The sequence below is a fragment of the Hylobates moloch genome, unplaced genomic scaffold, assembly GCF_009828535.3.
Source record: "Hylobates moloch isolate HMO894 unplaced genomic scaffold, HMol_V3 SCAFFOLD_8, whole genome shotgun sequence".
NCBI classification, from domain to species: domain Eukaryota; kingdom Metazoa; phylum Chordata; class Mammalia; order Primates; family Hylobatidae; genus Hylobates; species Hylobates moloch.
The window spans coordinates 84,876,894-84,893,197 of NW_026652283.1; the positions used below are offsets into that span (position 1 = coordinate 84,876,894).

Below are 16,304 nucleotides of genomic sequence, written 5' to 3' on the forward strand. Positions count from 1 at the left end.
AATGGGATAGTGCAGTTCCCCCATCCTGGGTTTCTCTGTCTAGTAACCTCACATCCAAAGACCCGTGTTCCAGAGACCAGATTATCCCCCTCAAGCCCAGAGGTCTTCTGCTGGGTGATGGTCTTCCCTCTCACCTTTGCCAGGTCCATCCTGCGCTCACACAGAGCCAGTTTATTCCCCTTCTCTCCCATTCCACCTCAAAGCTGGGAGCTGTGGACCAGCTCTAGGGCACAGTGTTTTTTCAGGAGACTATGACTTTCAAGGATGTGGAGGTGACCTTCTCCCAGGACGAGTGGGGGTGGCTGGACTCTGCTCAGAGGAACCTGTACAGGGATGTGATGCTGGAGAATTATAGGAACATGGCTTCCCTGGGTAAGTAATCGATATCCTCATGCTTCTATCTGTCTTTATTTCTGCCTTCTTGGGTTGTTCTGTGCTGCATAGAAAGGTACCTGACCTGGTTTTAGATCTTGGCTCTGTAACTGCTGACCAGATCACTTAATCTAGCACCTTGGTAGCCTCTTTTGAAAAATGGGGAGAATAATGCCTGCCATTCTGGATTATTGTAAAGATTAAAGGTGGCTGGGTGTGGTAGCTCACACCTGTAATCCCAGCACTTCGGGAGGCCCAGGTGGGAAGACTGCTTGAGCTCAGGAGTTTGAGACCAGTCTGGGCAACATAGTGAAACCCCATCTCTACAAAAAATACAAAAATACAAGCATGTGGTACGCACGCCTGTAATCCCAGCTACTTGGGAAGCCGAGGCTGGAGAATTGCTTGAGCCCAGGAGGACGAGGCTGCAGTGAGCCAAGATTGCGCCACTGCACTCCAGCTTGGGTAACAGAGTGAGACCCTATTTCAAACAGACAAATAAAAACAATGGATTAAAGGTAATATGTTTTAAGTTCCTAGTCCGTTTAGACATTCAAAAAATGTTGGCTGATGTAACCAATTAAGTAGATGTGTGGTTCTCACCTCTGGAAAATTCTAGTAATCCTTTTGTGGGCAACTTCTGTCAGTCTCTCTTATCTCTGCCCAGGGCTATTTGAAATGACTGGGCCTCCTTCGCTAGCTTCTGCTGCCTGCCTTCCTGACCTTTCCCACCTTCCCACCAGGACTTCAGGCCTAGAGGTCCTGAAGAGTAGTTCTGTGTCATCCATCTCCCTTCTCATGCCATTCCCTTCTTTTCTGCAGTGGGACCATTCACCAAACCTGCTCTGATCTCCTGGTTGGAAGCAAGGGAGCCATGGGGCCTGAACGTGCAGGCAGCTCAGCCTAAGGGGAATCCAGGTGCTGCCCCTACAGGTGAGTTCCAGAGAACCTGCCACGTCCTGCTCCTTCTGCTTTTACTTTTCTTTTTCTTAAGGTCAGTTACATCACTGGGAATTTACTCCATTGTTTGCTGGAAGGAAGATCTTTAACAGTGTTCATAAGGGTGCTTGGGCCACTGGGTCTCTTCCATCCTGGCTGGCCTCTGAGAGGTCATTCATTTCCAGCCATGTCTATTCGCCTGTTCCCCTCCCCCAGCAGCCCTCTCAATAATAGTTCTTGCCTGCTGGAGGGCTTCACTGTTCCTGTCTTTCACTCACTGATGCTCCTCCTCACTCCTGGCCTGCACTCCTGCTGTACTCCTGTACTCACCCCTTCCTCCTCTTAGGAGCCCTCATCCCACTCCTGTTCTTTCTTTTCTTGGTCCTTCTTTTTGTAATAGGCTGATCTCCAGCCCTTTCAGCCAAGTGCTCCTTGGAGCCCCACCCCTTGGCTTTTGGGTACCTTTCTGTAATGCCATGATTCTTCTCCCACTCTGGCTATTTAACACTTTCTTCTTAATCCTTTTTATTTCCCTGCTGGATGTGATGTCTGCATATCTCTAGCTGCCCTGCCCATCTTGCTTTTCTCCTCCCTTCCCTGTAATCTGGGATAATCTTCCATGTTTTGCCTTATGTTTGACTACTTTATAAAGGTATTGGCAGTCAGGCAAAAGCCTCGCCACCCAGACATTTTATTGCCCTTTTGTGCTTTCTGCAGTTCCAAGTATGGGAAAAGAATACATTATCTTGTGTTATATTTTTTTGTCAGGAGATGACCTCCAGATTAAAACAAACAAATTCATCTTAAATCAGGAACCTTTGGAAGAAGCAGAAACCTTAGCTGTGTCATCAGGATGTCCTGCAACAAGTGTTTCTGAGGGAATTGGGCTTAGAGAATCTTTTCAACAGAAGAGCAGGCAGAAGGATCAATGTGAAAATCCCATACAAGTAAGAGTTAAGAAAGAAGAGACCAATTTCAGTCAAAGGACAGGAAAAGACTCTGAAGTATCAGGAAGTAATAGTCTTGACTTAAAACATGTTACATATTTGAGAGTTTCTGGAAGAAAGGAATCCCTTAAACATGGCTGTGGCAAACACTTCAGAATGAGTTCACACCACTATGACTACAAGAAATATGGGAAGGGGCTCAGACACGTGATTGGGGGCTTCAGCTTACATCAGAGAATTCATAGTGGACTGAAAGGGAACAAAAAGGACGTGTGTGGAAAAGACTTCAGCCTTAGCTCTCATCACCAACATGGGCAGAGTCTTCACACGGTGGGAGTGTCATTTAAGTGCAGTGACTGTGGAAGGACTTTCAGTCATAGCTCCCATCTTGCATATCATCAGAGACTTCACACTCAAGAGAAAGCATTTAAATGTAGGGTGTGTGGGAAAGCCTTCCGGTGGAGTTCCAACTGCGCGCGGCATGAGAAAATTCACACTGGAGTGAAGCCTTATAAATGCGATTTATGTGAGAAAGCTTTCCGACGTCTGTCAGCCTACCGTCTGCACCGAGAAACCCATGCTAAGAAGAAATTTCTTGAATTGAATCAGTATAGGGCAGCTCTCACTTACAGCTCAGGGTTTGATCATCATTTGGGAGACCAAAGTGGGGAGAAACTCTTTGACTGCAGCCAGTGCAGGAAATCCTTCCACTGTAAGTCATATGTTCTTGAACATCAAAGGATTCACACCCAGGAGAAGCCCTATAAATGTACCAAATGTAGGAAAACCTTTAGGTGGAGATCAAACTTTACTCGTCATATGAGGTTGCATGAGGAGGAAAAATTCTACAAACAAGATGAATGTCGTGAAGGCTTCAGGCAATCTCCTGACTGCAGTCAGCCCCAGGGTGCTCCCGCTGTGGAGAAAACATTTTTGTGTCAGCAGTGTGGGAAAACTTTTACTAGAAAGAAAACTCTCGTTGACCACCAGAGAATTCACACAGGTGAGAAACCTTACCAGTGTAGCGATTGTGGGAAGGACTTTGCCTATAGGTCAGCCTTTATTGTTCATAAGAAGAAGCATGCCATGAAAAGAAAACCTGAGGGCGGGCCATCTTTTAGTCAGGACACAGTGTTCCAGGTTCCTCAGAGCAGTCACTCCAGAGAGGAGCCCTACAAATGCAGCCAGTGTGGCAAGGCCTTCCGCAATCACTCATTCCTCCTCATCCATCAGAGAGTTCACACTGGAGAGAAGCCGTATAAGTGCAGGGAGTGTGGGAAGGCCTTCAGATGGAGTTCCAATCTCTACCGACATCAGAGGATTCACTCACTTCAAAAACAGTATGATTGCCATGAGAGTGAAAAGACTCCAAATGTGGAGCCGAAAATCCTCACTGGTGAGAAACGTTTTTGGTGTCAAGAATGTGGGAAAACCTTTACACGTAAAAGAACCCTTTTAGATCATAAGGGAATACACAGTGGAGAGAAGCGCTATAAATGTAATCTGTGTGGGAAATCTTATGATAGAAACTATCGCCTTGTTAACCATCAGAGGATCCACTCTACAGAGAGACCTTTCAAATGTCAGTGGTGTGGGAAAGAGTTCATTGGGAGACATACCCTTTCCAGTCACCAGAGGAAACACACCAGAGCATCACAGGCTGAAGGTAGCCCGCCTGCGCGGTCTTCCTCTCAGGACACAAAGTTGAGATTACAGAAGCTAAAACCAAGTGAAGAGATGCGCCTCGAAGACTGCAAAGAAGCTTGCAGCCAGAGCTCCAGGCTCACTGGACTCCAGGACGTAAGCATTGGGAAAAAGTGTCATAAATGCAGCATATGTGGGAAAACTTTTAACAAGAGTTCACAACTCATTAGCCACAAGAGATTTCATACTCGAGAGAGGCCCTTCAAATGCAGCAAGTGTGGAAAGACCTTCAGGTGGTCTTCGAACCTGGCTCGGCATATGAAAAACCATATTAGAGATTAGCCTGGGACCTGACAATGACAGTGGGGGTGGGTTCTCAGTCCCCTGCTAGAGAACCCTTAATTATAGGCAGTGTGGAGTAACTTTGATAAAGGGCCCAGCCCTTTCTATTTTGGAAGCTAGTGACAGAATCTCAAGGATTTAAAAGCTTGGGGAGTCCCCAGCCTGCCTGCTAGGATGTGACTCTGGGGAAGCGCAGCACAATGTTCTTTGGAGCCTTTCTGGAGACTTGGGCCGCTAGGAGTGGCCTCTGCACCATAGCCTGCGGCTCCCCTATTCAGGTCTCCTTCCACAACTCTGAAGAGAGAGACCACTGCCCTTTGTGGTTGGACAGAATATCTGTGGCATCATGGGCTATGGCTGCTGGAAAGGGGCCAGTGGGACCCTAGATTTATCTTCAAGTTTGGCCTGTGGCCATGCCTATTCTGTTGACTTTAAAAGCAGCAGCATCAAGAACTCCTAGTCTTCCCAAATGCCCCCTGGGGAGTTCTGGCTGGGGCTTCAGCCTTTCTGGCTGGCTTTTGGATATCTGCTAGGGGGTTAGAGTGGTCTCAGTGGCAGGTGGAGGAGAGCAGGATGCTGGGCTCAAGTGCTTGGCGTGTGGAACTCTACCAGTACCCTGTTGCCATCCCCATCCCACAGGCCTGCATAGGCAGCAGCGATCCATCTGTTTAACAGAAATGTGCTGAGCACTCCCATACACCAGGCACTGGTGTGTTTGCCAGAGACCCAGCAGGGACCAGAACAGATGAAAATCCTGCCATCTTGGATCTTTACAGATGACAAACAAATGGGATATGCAGTATTCTGGATGGTGGTGTGTGTAGTGGACAAAGTGGATCAGAGAAGAGTGAGAGGGAGTGCTGGATTGGGAGATCAATTGTGATTTTAGATAGTCTGGTCAGGGAGGGCCTCAACTGAGAAGGTGAAATTTGAGCAAAGACCTGAAGGAAGCCAGGGAAGTAGCAGGTAGCTCTCTAGGGAGAGTTGCAGGTAGAGGAGATTGGGTCTTGACTGGTGTCTTCAAGATAGCAAGGAAGCCCCTGGGATGGAGTGCAGGGAGCCAGCTGGAAGGGAAGGAGAGGGGCCAGGGAGGCCATAGGCCCGGCCATGTGAGCATCATGGGTCATTACAGGGGCTTGAGCTGCCTCAGAGGGAGGCAGGGAGCTTTTGGACAATTTTGAGTTGAGGAGTGATGTGGTTTGAATCTGAATTATATTTTATAAGGGTTAACCACAGATCCAAGGACTCAGTAAAATGGAATGGGTGAAAGGTTTCTCATGCAGTTACCCTTGCTGCCAGTTGCCATAAATCAGACTCCTCCCCAATCCATTTCTGAATTTTCTACAGGATCCTCCGCCTCAGCAGATGTAAATGCTTACCATTGTTGTGTTCATGTCTCTAGCCCCTGCACACTGCAGGCCCCTCTCAGCTTCACATACCCCTCTCCATGTATGAGATCTGGTGCTAGCAATCAGATTCAACCCGAAGGAACAAGTGCATGTGCCTGCTGCTCTCAGGAGAAAAGGCGGCCTGTTCTGGGAGGAGCTCCCTCACTGGCCCACCCACTTGTGTTGAAGCAAAAAGCAAGAATCAATTACTTAAAGGCAAAGGAGTGATATTGCTGAAGCATGTGAGTAATCATTGTTCTGATTATTGAAGAGGTCAGATTATAAATGAAAGGATAAAATGTTTTAATAGTATAGCAGTGTCCCGACTGTAGGGGCCCGTTCACGGAGCTGGTCATTTCTTGAAATGAGAAGAAGCCAACCTGGAAGATGTCTTTTTCAGTAGAGTATGGAATAATCTTATCTGCTCTGGATTGCCATGAGCAGGTGAAAATGAAGGCTCTGATACTGTGTGGTGGTGTCACGGGATGGTAGGAGCGAGGCAGAAGTCTCCTGTTGGTGTTCTGATGCCTGTTCAGCTTTGTCCTCAGGAAGGTTTGGTCATCTTGGTTCTGTCATCCTCTTGCCTTCCTACGGCAGCAGCTGTTCGTGGCACTGAAGGTGTCCCTTCACTGTCCCAAAACTGGCACTAGAAGTGGCTGGGCAGGGGGGCCAGAGTCATAGGAAGGGTCTTGGAGTCATCGGATCTGGGTTCCAGGCATGGTGTGCCTTTTCTTGGCAGGATTGATCTTGAGCAAGTCAATGAACCTCTGCATCGATTTCCTCATGTGTGAAGTTAGAGTGCTTGGCTGTGCTACCTGATTCCTGAGACTGGTGAAAGAGGGCTTGGTTTACCAAGGATCTCCATCAGGTGGTTGACCTCTAGGACCAGGGCCCTCTCAGAGGTGCAGCTTCCATGTCAGTTGGTCTTATAACCATGGAAATGTCCCTTTCCAATCACATTTTTAGCACCCCTTTCCCTCCCATCTCTGCTCCCTTTGCCACAGGATACCTTGTAAAGTTCCTGCCCCAGTATAGGGATATTTTTACTGTCTTTTTTTTTTTTTTTTTTGAGACAGTGTTGCCCAGGGTGGAGTGCAGTGGCAGGATCACAGCTCACTGCAGCCTTAACCTCCCAGGCTCAGGTCCCACCTGAGCCTCCCGAGTAGCTGGGACTACAGGTGCGTGCCACCGTGCCAGCTTATTTTTTATGTTTTTTTGTGGAGACAAAAGTTTTATTTTTTTTTTCCCATGTTGCTCACGCTGGTCTCAAACTCCTGGGCTCAAGCAATCCACCCACTTCTGCCTCCCAAAGTGTTGGGATTACAGGTGTGAGCCACTGTGCCTGACCTGTCATTTTTATAGAATGAAATGTGCTTATTTTTAAACATTCTAATCAAATTTTAAAATGTGCAAAGAATGAAGTGAAAAACAGAATTTTTTTTTTTTTTTTTTGAGATGGAGTCTCACTCTGTCGCCCAGGCTAGAGTGCCGTGGCGCGATCTCCACTCACTGCAAGCTCCGCCTCCCAGGTTCACACCATTCTCCTGCCTCAGCCTCCTCAGTAGCTGGGACTACAAGCGCCCGCCACCACGCCCGGGTAATTTTTTGTATTTTTAGTAGAGACGGGGTTTCACTGTGTTAGCCAGGATGGTCTCGATCTCCAGGATGGTCTCGATCTCCTGACGTCGTGATCCACCCGCCTCGGCCTCCCAAAATGCTGGGATTACAGGTGTGAGCCACTGTGCCTGGCCAAAAAACCAGAAATTATTTTATCCTGAAGTAAGCTGTTTATATTTGGGATAATACTGATCCTGTTTGTCCAATAACCTGAGTTTTCAAATAATTTTAGTTCTAAGTACTATAATTATATAAATATTAATGAATTCAGATTAGCTGAAAGGAAAAAAAGTAGAAGCCTGACTGACTCCTTGGTGCTAACTACTAAAGATTTTGGCAGAATCAGTGTTGAATTTGGCTTTCCTGTCCCTTCCCCACGCCAGCCCCCCAGAGTGTTCTGCCTTGTGCTGCCTCCCTTCACCTGGAGTGCCACACCCCTGTCTGTGCCGGTTTAGCTCTTCATTCTTCAAGGCCTGACCTTGTCTGACCCTTGTGCCTCTAAACCCGTGGCCCCACCTCTCTTGGTGCCTATGTCAGGTGATGTTTGTGTTTTTGGTTATGTCCATCTCCATAGCCAGACCAAGCACTCTGGAAGCCAGGGTTGGGTGCTTATTTATCTGTTTGCCATGCAGAAAAGATCTTGCACAAAATTACCTCTGTTAAGGAATCTGGAACTGAATTTAGTTTGGTTGAGTCAGGGTTGGGGTTTTTTTAAGGGGCTGTGGGGTGAAATGTTGACTGGAAGCCACCCACAAACACACACCTGCTGGTTAGGAACCCAGCTGTGGGTGGTTCTGAGCTGTTTGGCTTCAGTTGACAGTTTCTGATTGCCCTAAGCACCAGGTCTCATCTTGCATCTCATCCTGGCCTGGAGAACATTCAGGTTCCTTCCAGCCCTTCCCACCTTTCCCCCACTCCCTTGGAGGAACTGAAGTTGGGGTTGAGGAGAGCCAGATGGCTGGAGTGGGTATTTGAAGATCTTTCTGTCACCTGTTCAGTGTGGTCTGCCCCACCCCTGCTGACCAAGACCGACCGAAATGTAAAATAATACAGACCATCTCACACTCAGAAAGCTGGCACATTTTGAAAGCCCAAGTGTGGGTAAGTGTGTGGAACAACGATAATTAACACTGCTTTTAGAAATTGTGAGAAATACTGTGCCAGGCAATTTGCAAAATCTTGGAAGGTTGTGTGCACTTAACCACCCAGCAACTACTCCTGGATGTATCCTAGAGAAGTGCCATGTGAACAGAGAATGATTTTAAGACTTCACTGAAGTATTGTTTAGGTAGCAAGGTTGGGAAAAGCCTGCATTTCATCAGCAGAAGAATGGATAAATAAATGGGTTGGTTTTGGTCCTTGGAAAGTGAATATGAAAGAGTTACGTCTCAACACAGATAGATGAAAAATTATGCTGAGAAAGTTGGTGAAGCTACGTACAAGGTACTGTTTGTGTAAAGTTAAGCATACTGTGTACCTGTGGGCACGTTACTTCAACTTGTTTTTCACTTTTTCTGTAAAATGGGATAGTGGTGGCAATCTCACAGGGTGATTGTGGGTGGGGGGTGGTCAATGAAGTAATGCATGTAAAATGCCTAGAATAGTGTCTAGCATGTAAGCATTGTGGACATATAGAAAGTGTTATTGTTTTGCACAGTAATCTATTTTCTGTGGATTCAAATAATATGAAATGAGTGTAAAATCATGTATTGGAACGATGTGTGCAAGTCACCATTCTGCCTTCCTAAGGCAGGAGACCTGATGGATTTGGGGAGGGTACATGGGGACTTCAGTTGTGTTTTCTTTGTTTTTTTTTTCTAAAAATTGATGCAGAGGCATCAGAATGTTAAGATTTTAACAGGATAGTGTGGTGGGTACTTTTTAACTGTTTGCTTAAAGTGTTTCAAAGTAAAAATATTTCTTAACCATGGTCTCTGACATCTTATGACTTTATAGAAATCCCTGCCAGGTACATGATGTTACTTAAGAGTGAGCCACTTAATCTTTCAAGGCTTCCATTTCGTCACCGGCAAAAATTGGGAGTGTCAGAGGCGTTTGAACCAGAGTGACTCCATCTTGAATAGGGAACTGGGTAAAACAAGGCTGAGACCTACTGGGCTGCATTCCCAGGAGGTTAGGCATTCCAAGTCATGGGATGAGACAGGAGGTCAGCACAAGATACAGTCATAAAGACCTTGCCAATAAAACAGCATGTGGTAAGGAAGCTGGTCAAAACTAAGATGGCAATGAAAGCGACCTCTGGTTGTCCTCACTGCTGTAATTATACTGTAATTATAATGCATTAGCATGCTAACAGACACTCCCACAAGTGCCATGACAGTTGACAAATGCCATGGCAGGCCTGGCACAATGGCTCACGCCTGTAATCCCAGCACTTTGGGAGGCCAAGGCGGGTGGATTATGAGGTCAGGAGATCGAGACCAGCCTGGCCAACATGGTGAAACCCTGTCTCTACTAAAAAATCAAAAATTAGCTGGGCATGGTGGCACTCGCCTGTAATCCTAGCTACTTGAAAGGCTGAGGCAGGAGAATCTCTAGAACCCGGGAGTCGGAGTTTGCAGTGAGCCAAGATGGTGCCACTGCACTCCAGCCTGGGTGACAGAGTAAGACTTTGTCTCAAAAAAAAAAAAAAAAAAATGCCATGGCAATATCAGGAGTTACACTACATGCTCTAAAAAGGAGAGGAACCCTCAGTTCTGGTAATTGCTCACACCTTTCCAGGGAAACTTATGAATAATCTACCCCTTGTTTAGCATATAATCAATAAATAACCATAAAAATAGGCAACCAGCAGCCCTTGGGGCTACTCTGCCTATGGAGTAGCCATTCTTTATTTCTTTACTTTCTTAATATTAACTACTTTCACTTTGTGGACTCGCCCGAATTCTTTTCTTGAGCAAGGTCCAAGAACTCTCTCTTGGGGACTGGATCACGACCGCTTTCTGGTAACAGGAGCAATACAAATGGCTATTAGTAAACGAATGCTTAAGTAACTCTAGTACATCTATGATGAAATACCAGACCACAGTTTTTTTTAAAAATGAGGATATTCTCTATATACTGACGCACAATCACCAAGACATGCCTTTATAGGAAATTATAAACTCCTCCTTGCCTAAATCTCCTTAATTTTGCTTAATAACAAGTGAAGCCAGAAGCTATGAACTCATAATTTTAATGAAGAAATGGGATCCAGAGGATGGAGATGCTTTTCATTCTACTTTATTAGATGAGGAAAAGGAGAGTAAATACTTGTATGCCAGCTACCACACCTTTTAAAGTTAATGCTAACCCTGCTAAGAACAGCAAGGAGATTTTATATCAGCCAGATTTTAGTTGCCAGAAACCACACCAGTTATTTTAGCAAAGAACTTAAAAGAAGCGTACTATCTTTAAGTAGCTAAAAAGGCAAGAAGAAAATGTCGAGGTGTCTTGGAGGTAGTAACTGCTAAGCAGCCGCCACCCCAGGACTGGGGGAGCTGGAATAGAGTCCCTCCATGTTTGATGATTGTCTGCTAACAGCTTTCAAGCTCTCACCCTCAATTTGCCCGGATCTGGACAAGCTGATAAGAAAGCCCAGGCACTTCCTCTTTGCGCCAGAGGGGAAGTTCAAACTCTGCAAACCCTGACTGTCACAAATGCACTGAGCTCTCATAACTACAACAAAAACCAGAGCCACCTGCCCCTCCTTTTCACTGAAGCCCAACAGACTGGCATGGGTGCCCGCTTTGCTTTCCCTAGAAAGCCTCATGTGAATAGTAAACTTTTTCATAACCTCTTGGTGTCTGCAGTGTCATCAGTTTCAACATCCGAACCAGTTTTGAGTGATAGTTTGTTGATCCCACCTCATATGGAGCAAAGTGCAAAGCAGGAACAAAGAGACGTGGCTAGTATTGTTGAAAGGTGGGAGATTGAAAGAGGGACCTTGTGGAGCTGAACTTAGACCTGTGGAGGAGGAGTGGACTGCTGGGCTGACAGTTTCTGTGCTCAGGGAGGGGCCCTGTGGCCTTTGGATCCGTGCTTCTGTGGAGAGGTCCCAGCTGCTAATGCTGGGGCAGGGAGTAGAAGGGAGGGTCACAATGAGACTGAATGTTAGTTAACCACCTTTTGCCTGAAGAACATGTAATGGCCTTCCCTGAGGCATATGTCTTCCAAAAGTCCGCTGATGTTGCTCAGGACCTATGCCCACCACCACTTTTTGCGTTTTGCTTTTATTTATTTATTTATTTATTTATTTATTTTTGAGACAAGGTCTCTGTTACCCAGGCTGGAGCGCAGTGGCACGATCTCAGCTCACTGCAACCTCCACTTTCCCAGGCTCAAGCGATTCTCCAGCCTCAGCCTCCTGAGTAGCTGGGACTACAAGTGTGCACCACCACGCCCAGCTAATTTTTGTATTTTTGTAGAGACAGGGTTTGGCCATGTTGCCCAAGCTGGTCTTGAACTGGCCTCAAGTGACCCACCTGCCTCAGCTTCCCAAAGTGCTGGGATTACAGGTGTGAGCCACCGTGCCTGGACTCCTTTTAAAAAAATTATTTTTTGGCCGGGCGCGGTGGCTCATGCCTGTAATCCCAGCACTTTGGGAGGCTGAGGTGGGCGGATCACGAGGTCAAGAGATCGAGACCATCCTGGCTAATGCGGTGAAACCCCATCTCTACTAAAAATACAAAAAATTAGCCGGGCGTGGTGGCGGGCGCCTGTAGTCCCAGCTACTCAGGAGGCTGAGGCAGGCAGATCACGAGGTCAGGATATTGAGACCAGCCAGCCTGGCCAATATGGTGAAACCACATCTCTATGAAAAATAACAAAAATTAGCTGGGTGTGGTGGTGCATGCCTGTAATCCTAGCTACTGGGGAGGCTGAGGCAGGAGAATCACTTGAACCCAGGAGGTGGAAGTTGCAGTGAGCCGCGATCGCACAACTGCACTCCAACCTGGGCGACAGAGTGAGACTCTGTCTCAATTAAAAAAAAAAAAGTGAAGTGCAAAATGTGACTGAGGAGATACAATACTCTCCAAATTGCATAATTTTGCCAATTTTTACAGAAACCTGGGGCATCTGTAGAGATAGCGTCAGAAGCATTGGAACGAGAGCAGCTCCATGTTGAATAGGGGCTGGGTAAAAGTGTCACAGGTGTTTGAACCAGAGCGACTCCATTTTGAGTGAGGGCTGGGAAAATGAGGCTGAGACTTACTGGCCTGCATTCTCAGAAAGTTAGGCATTCCTGACCTCTAGGATTGAATTGGGACCCCTTTCCTGTAACATTTCTGGTGACCACAGAAGGGACTATAGTGCAGAAACGTTGACCCAACGACTACCTTTGCGTGTTGGGGTCCTGTAACATATTTCTGGCAAACCACAGAAAGGATGATACTGAAGAAATCCCCACAACCCCAAAGAAATAGACTGCAGCACTGATACTGATTGGACGACTTTGGGTAAGTGATGGGGTACCCGAGTAACAAATGGGATTGGGTTAGAGGCCCAACTTAGGGAGTTGGAGTTTCTCCTAAGACAGAGTGGGTTAGAGGCCCCTCTTAATAAAAGGCAAGGACACTTGACTGACCTCAGGTTAGAGGGTAGTTACTCCATCCTACTCTTGTCTATGGAGTAGCTGTCCTTTCACCACTTTACTTTCTTAATAAACTTGTTTTTGCTTTGCACTGCGGACTTTCCCTGAATCCTTTCTTGCACGAGATCCAAGAACTCTCTCTTAGAGTCTGGATCAGGACCCCTTTCCTGTAACAAAATGAGGCTGAGACCTACTGGGCTGCATTCCCAGATGGTTAAGGCATTCTAAGTCACGGGACGAGATAGATTGGTACAAGATCCAGGCCATAAAGACCTTGCTGATAAAACAGGTTGCAGTAAAGAAGCCAGCTAAAACCCACCAGAACCAAGACGGTGATGAGAATGACCTCTGGTCATCCTCACTGCTACCCTCCCACCAGTGCCATGACAGTTTACAGATGCCATGGCAATATCAGGAAGTTACCCTATATGGCCTGGAGAGGGGAGGCATGAATAATCCACCCCTTGTTTAGCATATCGTCAAGAAACCATAAAAATGGACAACCAGCAGGCCTCGGGGCTGCTCTATGGAGTAGCCATTCTTTTATTCCTTTACTTTCTTAATAAACTTGCTTTCTCTTTATGGACGCGCCCTGAATTCTTTCTTGTGTGAGATCCAAGAACCCTCTCTTGGGGTCTGGATTGGGAACATTTTTCGGTAACAAGGGTGCAGGATCATCGTGGAAGGAATATAAAGTCAGATCAGGCTGAATTCTTTGATATGGGATAATTAAGCAGAGATTTGTGGTTCATTGTTTTAACTTGAGAAGCTGAGAATGGCTGTCTTCATTTGCTTGTGAGTTGTTGAGATATGGACCCACTGTAATCCCAGCTTGGGAGGCTGAGGTGGGAGGATTGCTTGAGGCCAGGAGTTTGAGACTGGCTTGGGCAATGTAGTGAGAACTCGTCTCCAAAAGAAAAAAAAAATACGGATCCAAACATAACCTGCACTAAATGAGTTGAAATGCAAGAACTTCGTTGGTATACTGTAGAGGAAGATAGTAAACACTTAGGGAGATAAAAATGCTTGAGTATATATCATGTAAATACCTGCTAACCCACCCAGGGAGGGTCCAGAGGACACTCTTTTCATTAAGACTATGAGAAATAAATTCATTTAGAGAGTGCCAGATATTCTACACAGGCCACATTACAGTAGGAAATGCTCCCTCAAGTGCAGTGGGGCTGATGGAATCCTGAGGAGGCAGGGACCATATGGTAACAGTCACCAAAAACATGATTGGTGTGGTGACTGCCATGGACAGTGCAGCCAAAGCAGGATCCTGAATGGTCTGACCCACAGAGATCTGTGATGTCTGCCTGCTGATCATAGTGTCCTGAGAACTGAAATGGATGGGCTGCCTACTAAAGTTTTACTTGATCCGAGTAAGTAGGAAAGCCCCAGGTCTGGTGAATAGAGAAGTCTGACCTAAATTACCAACACAGAGTTACAATCCCTCAAACAATTCCAAGTCTTGATCTAGTTCACAGACCCACAGCTTCTTGAATAAAGGATAGGTCAGGTCCGTTTGAGGTAGGACCCTGCTGCACTGACAATAATTTATACTTTTTATCTTCCTAGGCCTCCCCAAAGGCACCCAAGGCCATTTATCAGGGTGATTGTGCATTGGGAAGGGCAAATAATTAGACTTTTCTGGGATAACCAGCCTCTAGTTCTGAACTAGCAGTAATTACAGGAGACTCAAAATGCTACCATGGTTCCTCAGAGTATGAGTGTATGGAGGTCAGGTGATCAATGGACTTTTTGGCTCAGATTCATCTCACAGTAGATCTAGTAGATTCCTGAACCCATCCTATGGTTATTTCCCTGGTTCTAGAATGCATAATTAGAAGAGACATAGTCAACAATGGGCAGAATCCCACACTGGTTCCCTGATCCATACAGTAAAAGTAATTCTGGTAGAAAAGGCCAAGTAGAAGCCACTAGAGCTGCCTCATTCACAAAAATATTAAAGCAAACTAATACCACATTCCTAGAGAGACTGTCGAGATTAGTACCACCATCAAAGACGGGAACACATCCCCACTTAGCTCACCTACTCAGCCTGTGCAGAAGACAGATGGATCTTGGAGAATGACAAGTGGATTAATTGTAAACTTAATTGACTAGTGATCCAAGTGCAGGTGCTGTTTCCACATGTGGTTTCAGTGCTGAGCAAACGACACATCTGACAACTGGTTTGCAGATGTTACTGAGCCAGGCCCGGGTTTGTTCTGTTCTCACACAGTAAATCAGTCACTGTGACATGGGTTTTGCAAAAGAGAGAAGAATTATTCACAAGGCTGTCCAGTGAGGAGATGGGAGAATGGCTCTCAAATCCACCTCCCCAAAGATGAGACTTAGAGAGATTTATAGGTTAGAGAAGTAGGGTGGTCTAAGGCATGGGGAAAGGTGATTGGCAGTGGGGAAAAATGCAGTCATAATTGGGGTTCATATGACATGTACAGAAAATGGTGGCAGTAACATGATCTGAGGGTGGAGTTTTTGGCCCTCTGATGTCAAAAGGCCACCTCTTGGGCATGTGTACAGGCCCAGTTGAAGGGTTGGCGGTCTCAGCTGGTTTGAACTGGACAGGATCTGCCCCAAGTTCCTGAAAAATAACTCAAGTGATTGTTACGGTGACTTACAAATGTTATCTATAAGGTAGCACGTAAAAGTTGAGTTACAGTGTTCAATAGCATAGCCTTCAGCTATCGTGGCCTTTGGCTTCACGGAGAAAAAAAATAACGAAGAGCAAGCAACCAAAAGTAAGCGGGGCAGGCAAAGTGTGGCACACCCGATCTGATTATCCCCTTGGCTGCCCAGTTACCCATCTGGTGAATGTTTCTTTTTCTATACCTGTGAGTAAAGACCATCAAGAACAGTTTGCTTTCAGCTAGATACACCTTCACCACCCTATCTCAAGGCTACCTCAACTCTGCAGCCCAGCTCATGATCTAGTTCCCAGGTCCTTTGAGAACCTTTTCACCCTCAGGACGACACACTGTTCCATTATATTGATGACATTATGGTCACTGGACCTGGCGTGCAGGGAGTAGCAACTGCTCCAGACATGTTGGGAGACACATAATAAGACTCAATGTGGGAAATAAACCCGCAACATGGCTAACGGCAAATAATGTTTCCAAAACTACTTTCTCTCTCTCTTTTTTTTCTTTTTTGAGACAGAGTCTCACTCTGTAGCCCAAGCTGGAGTGGAGGCAATCTTGGCTCACTGCAACCTCCACCTCCTGGGTACAAGTGAAGCTGCTTCCTCAGCCTCTTGGGACTACTGGTGTGCGCCACCACACCCGGCTAATTTTTTTTTTTTTTTTTTTTTGGTAAAGGCAGGGTTTCACCATGTTAGCCAGCTTGGTCTCGAACCCTTGACCTCAAGTGATCTGTCCACCTCAGCCTCCCAAAGTGCTGGGATTACAGAAGTGAGCCACCGAGCCAGGACTT

At 46.3% G+C, this 16,304-nt stretch overlaps 1 protein-coding gene across 6 annotated transcripts in view; it reads left to right on the forward strand.

Annotated features, from left to right (window-relative positions):
• Positions 1-11,458, forward strand: part of ZNF445 (zinc finger protein 445) — a 38,259-nt gene extending 26,801 nt beyond the window's left edge. For all 6 annotated transcript variants that reach the window (XM_032161881.2, XM_032161883.2, XM_058442082.1 and 3 more), the window contains 3 exons: positions 246-372; positions 1,195-1,305; positions 2,080-11,458. In XM_032161881.2, coding sequence (XP_032017772.1) covers positions 246-372; positions 1,195-1,305; positions 2,080-4,244 — 2,403 coding nt within the window. In that variant the 3' untranslated portion in view covers positions 4,245-11,458. The remainder of the gene's footprint in view (positions 1-245; positions 373-1,194; positions 1,306-2,079) is intronic.
• Positions 11,459-16,304: the final 4,846 nt, after the last annotated feature.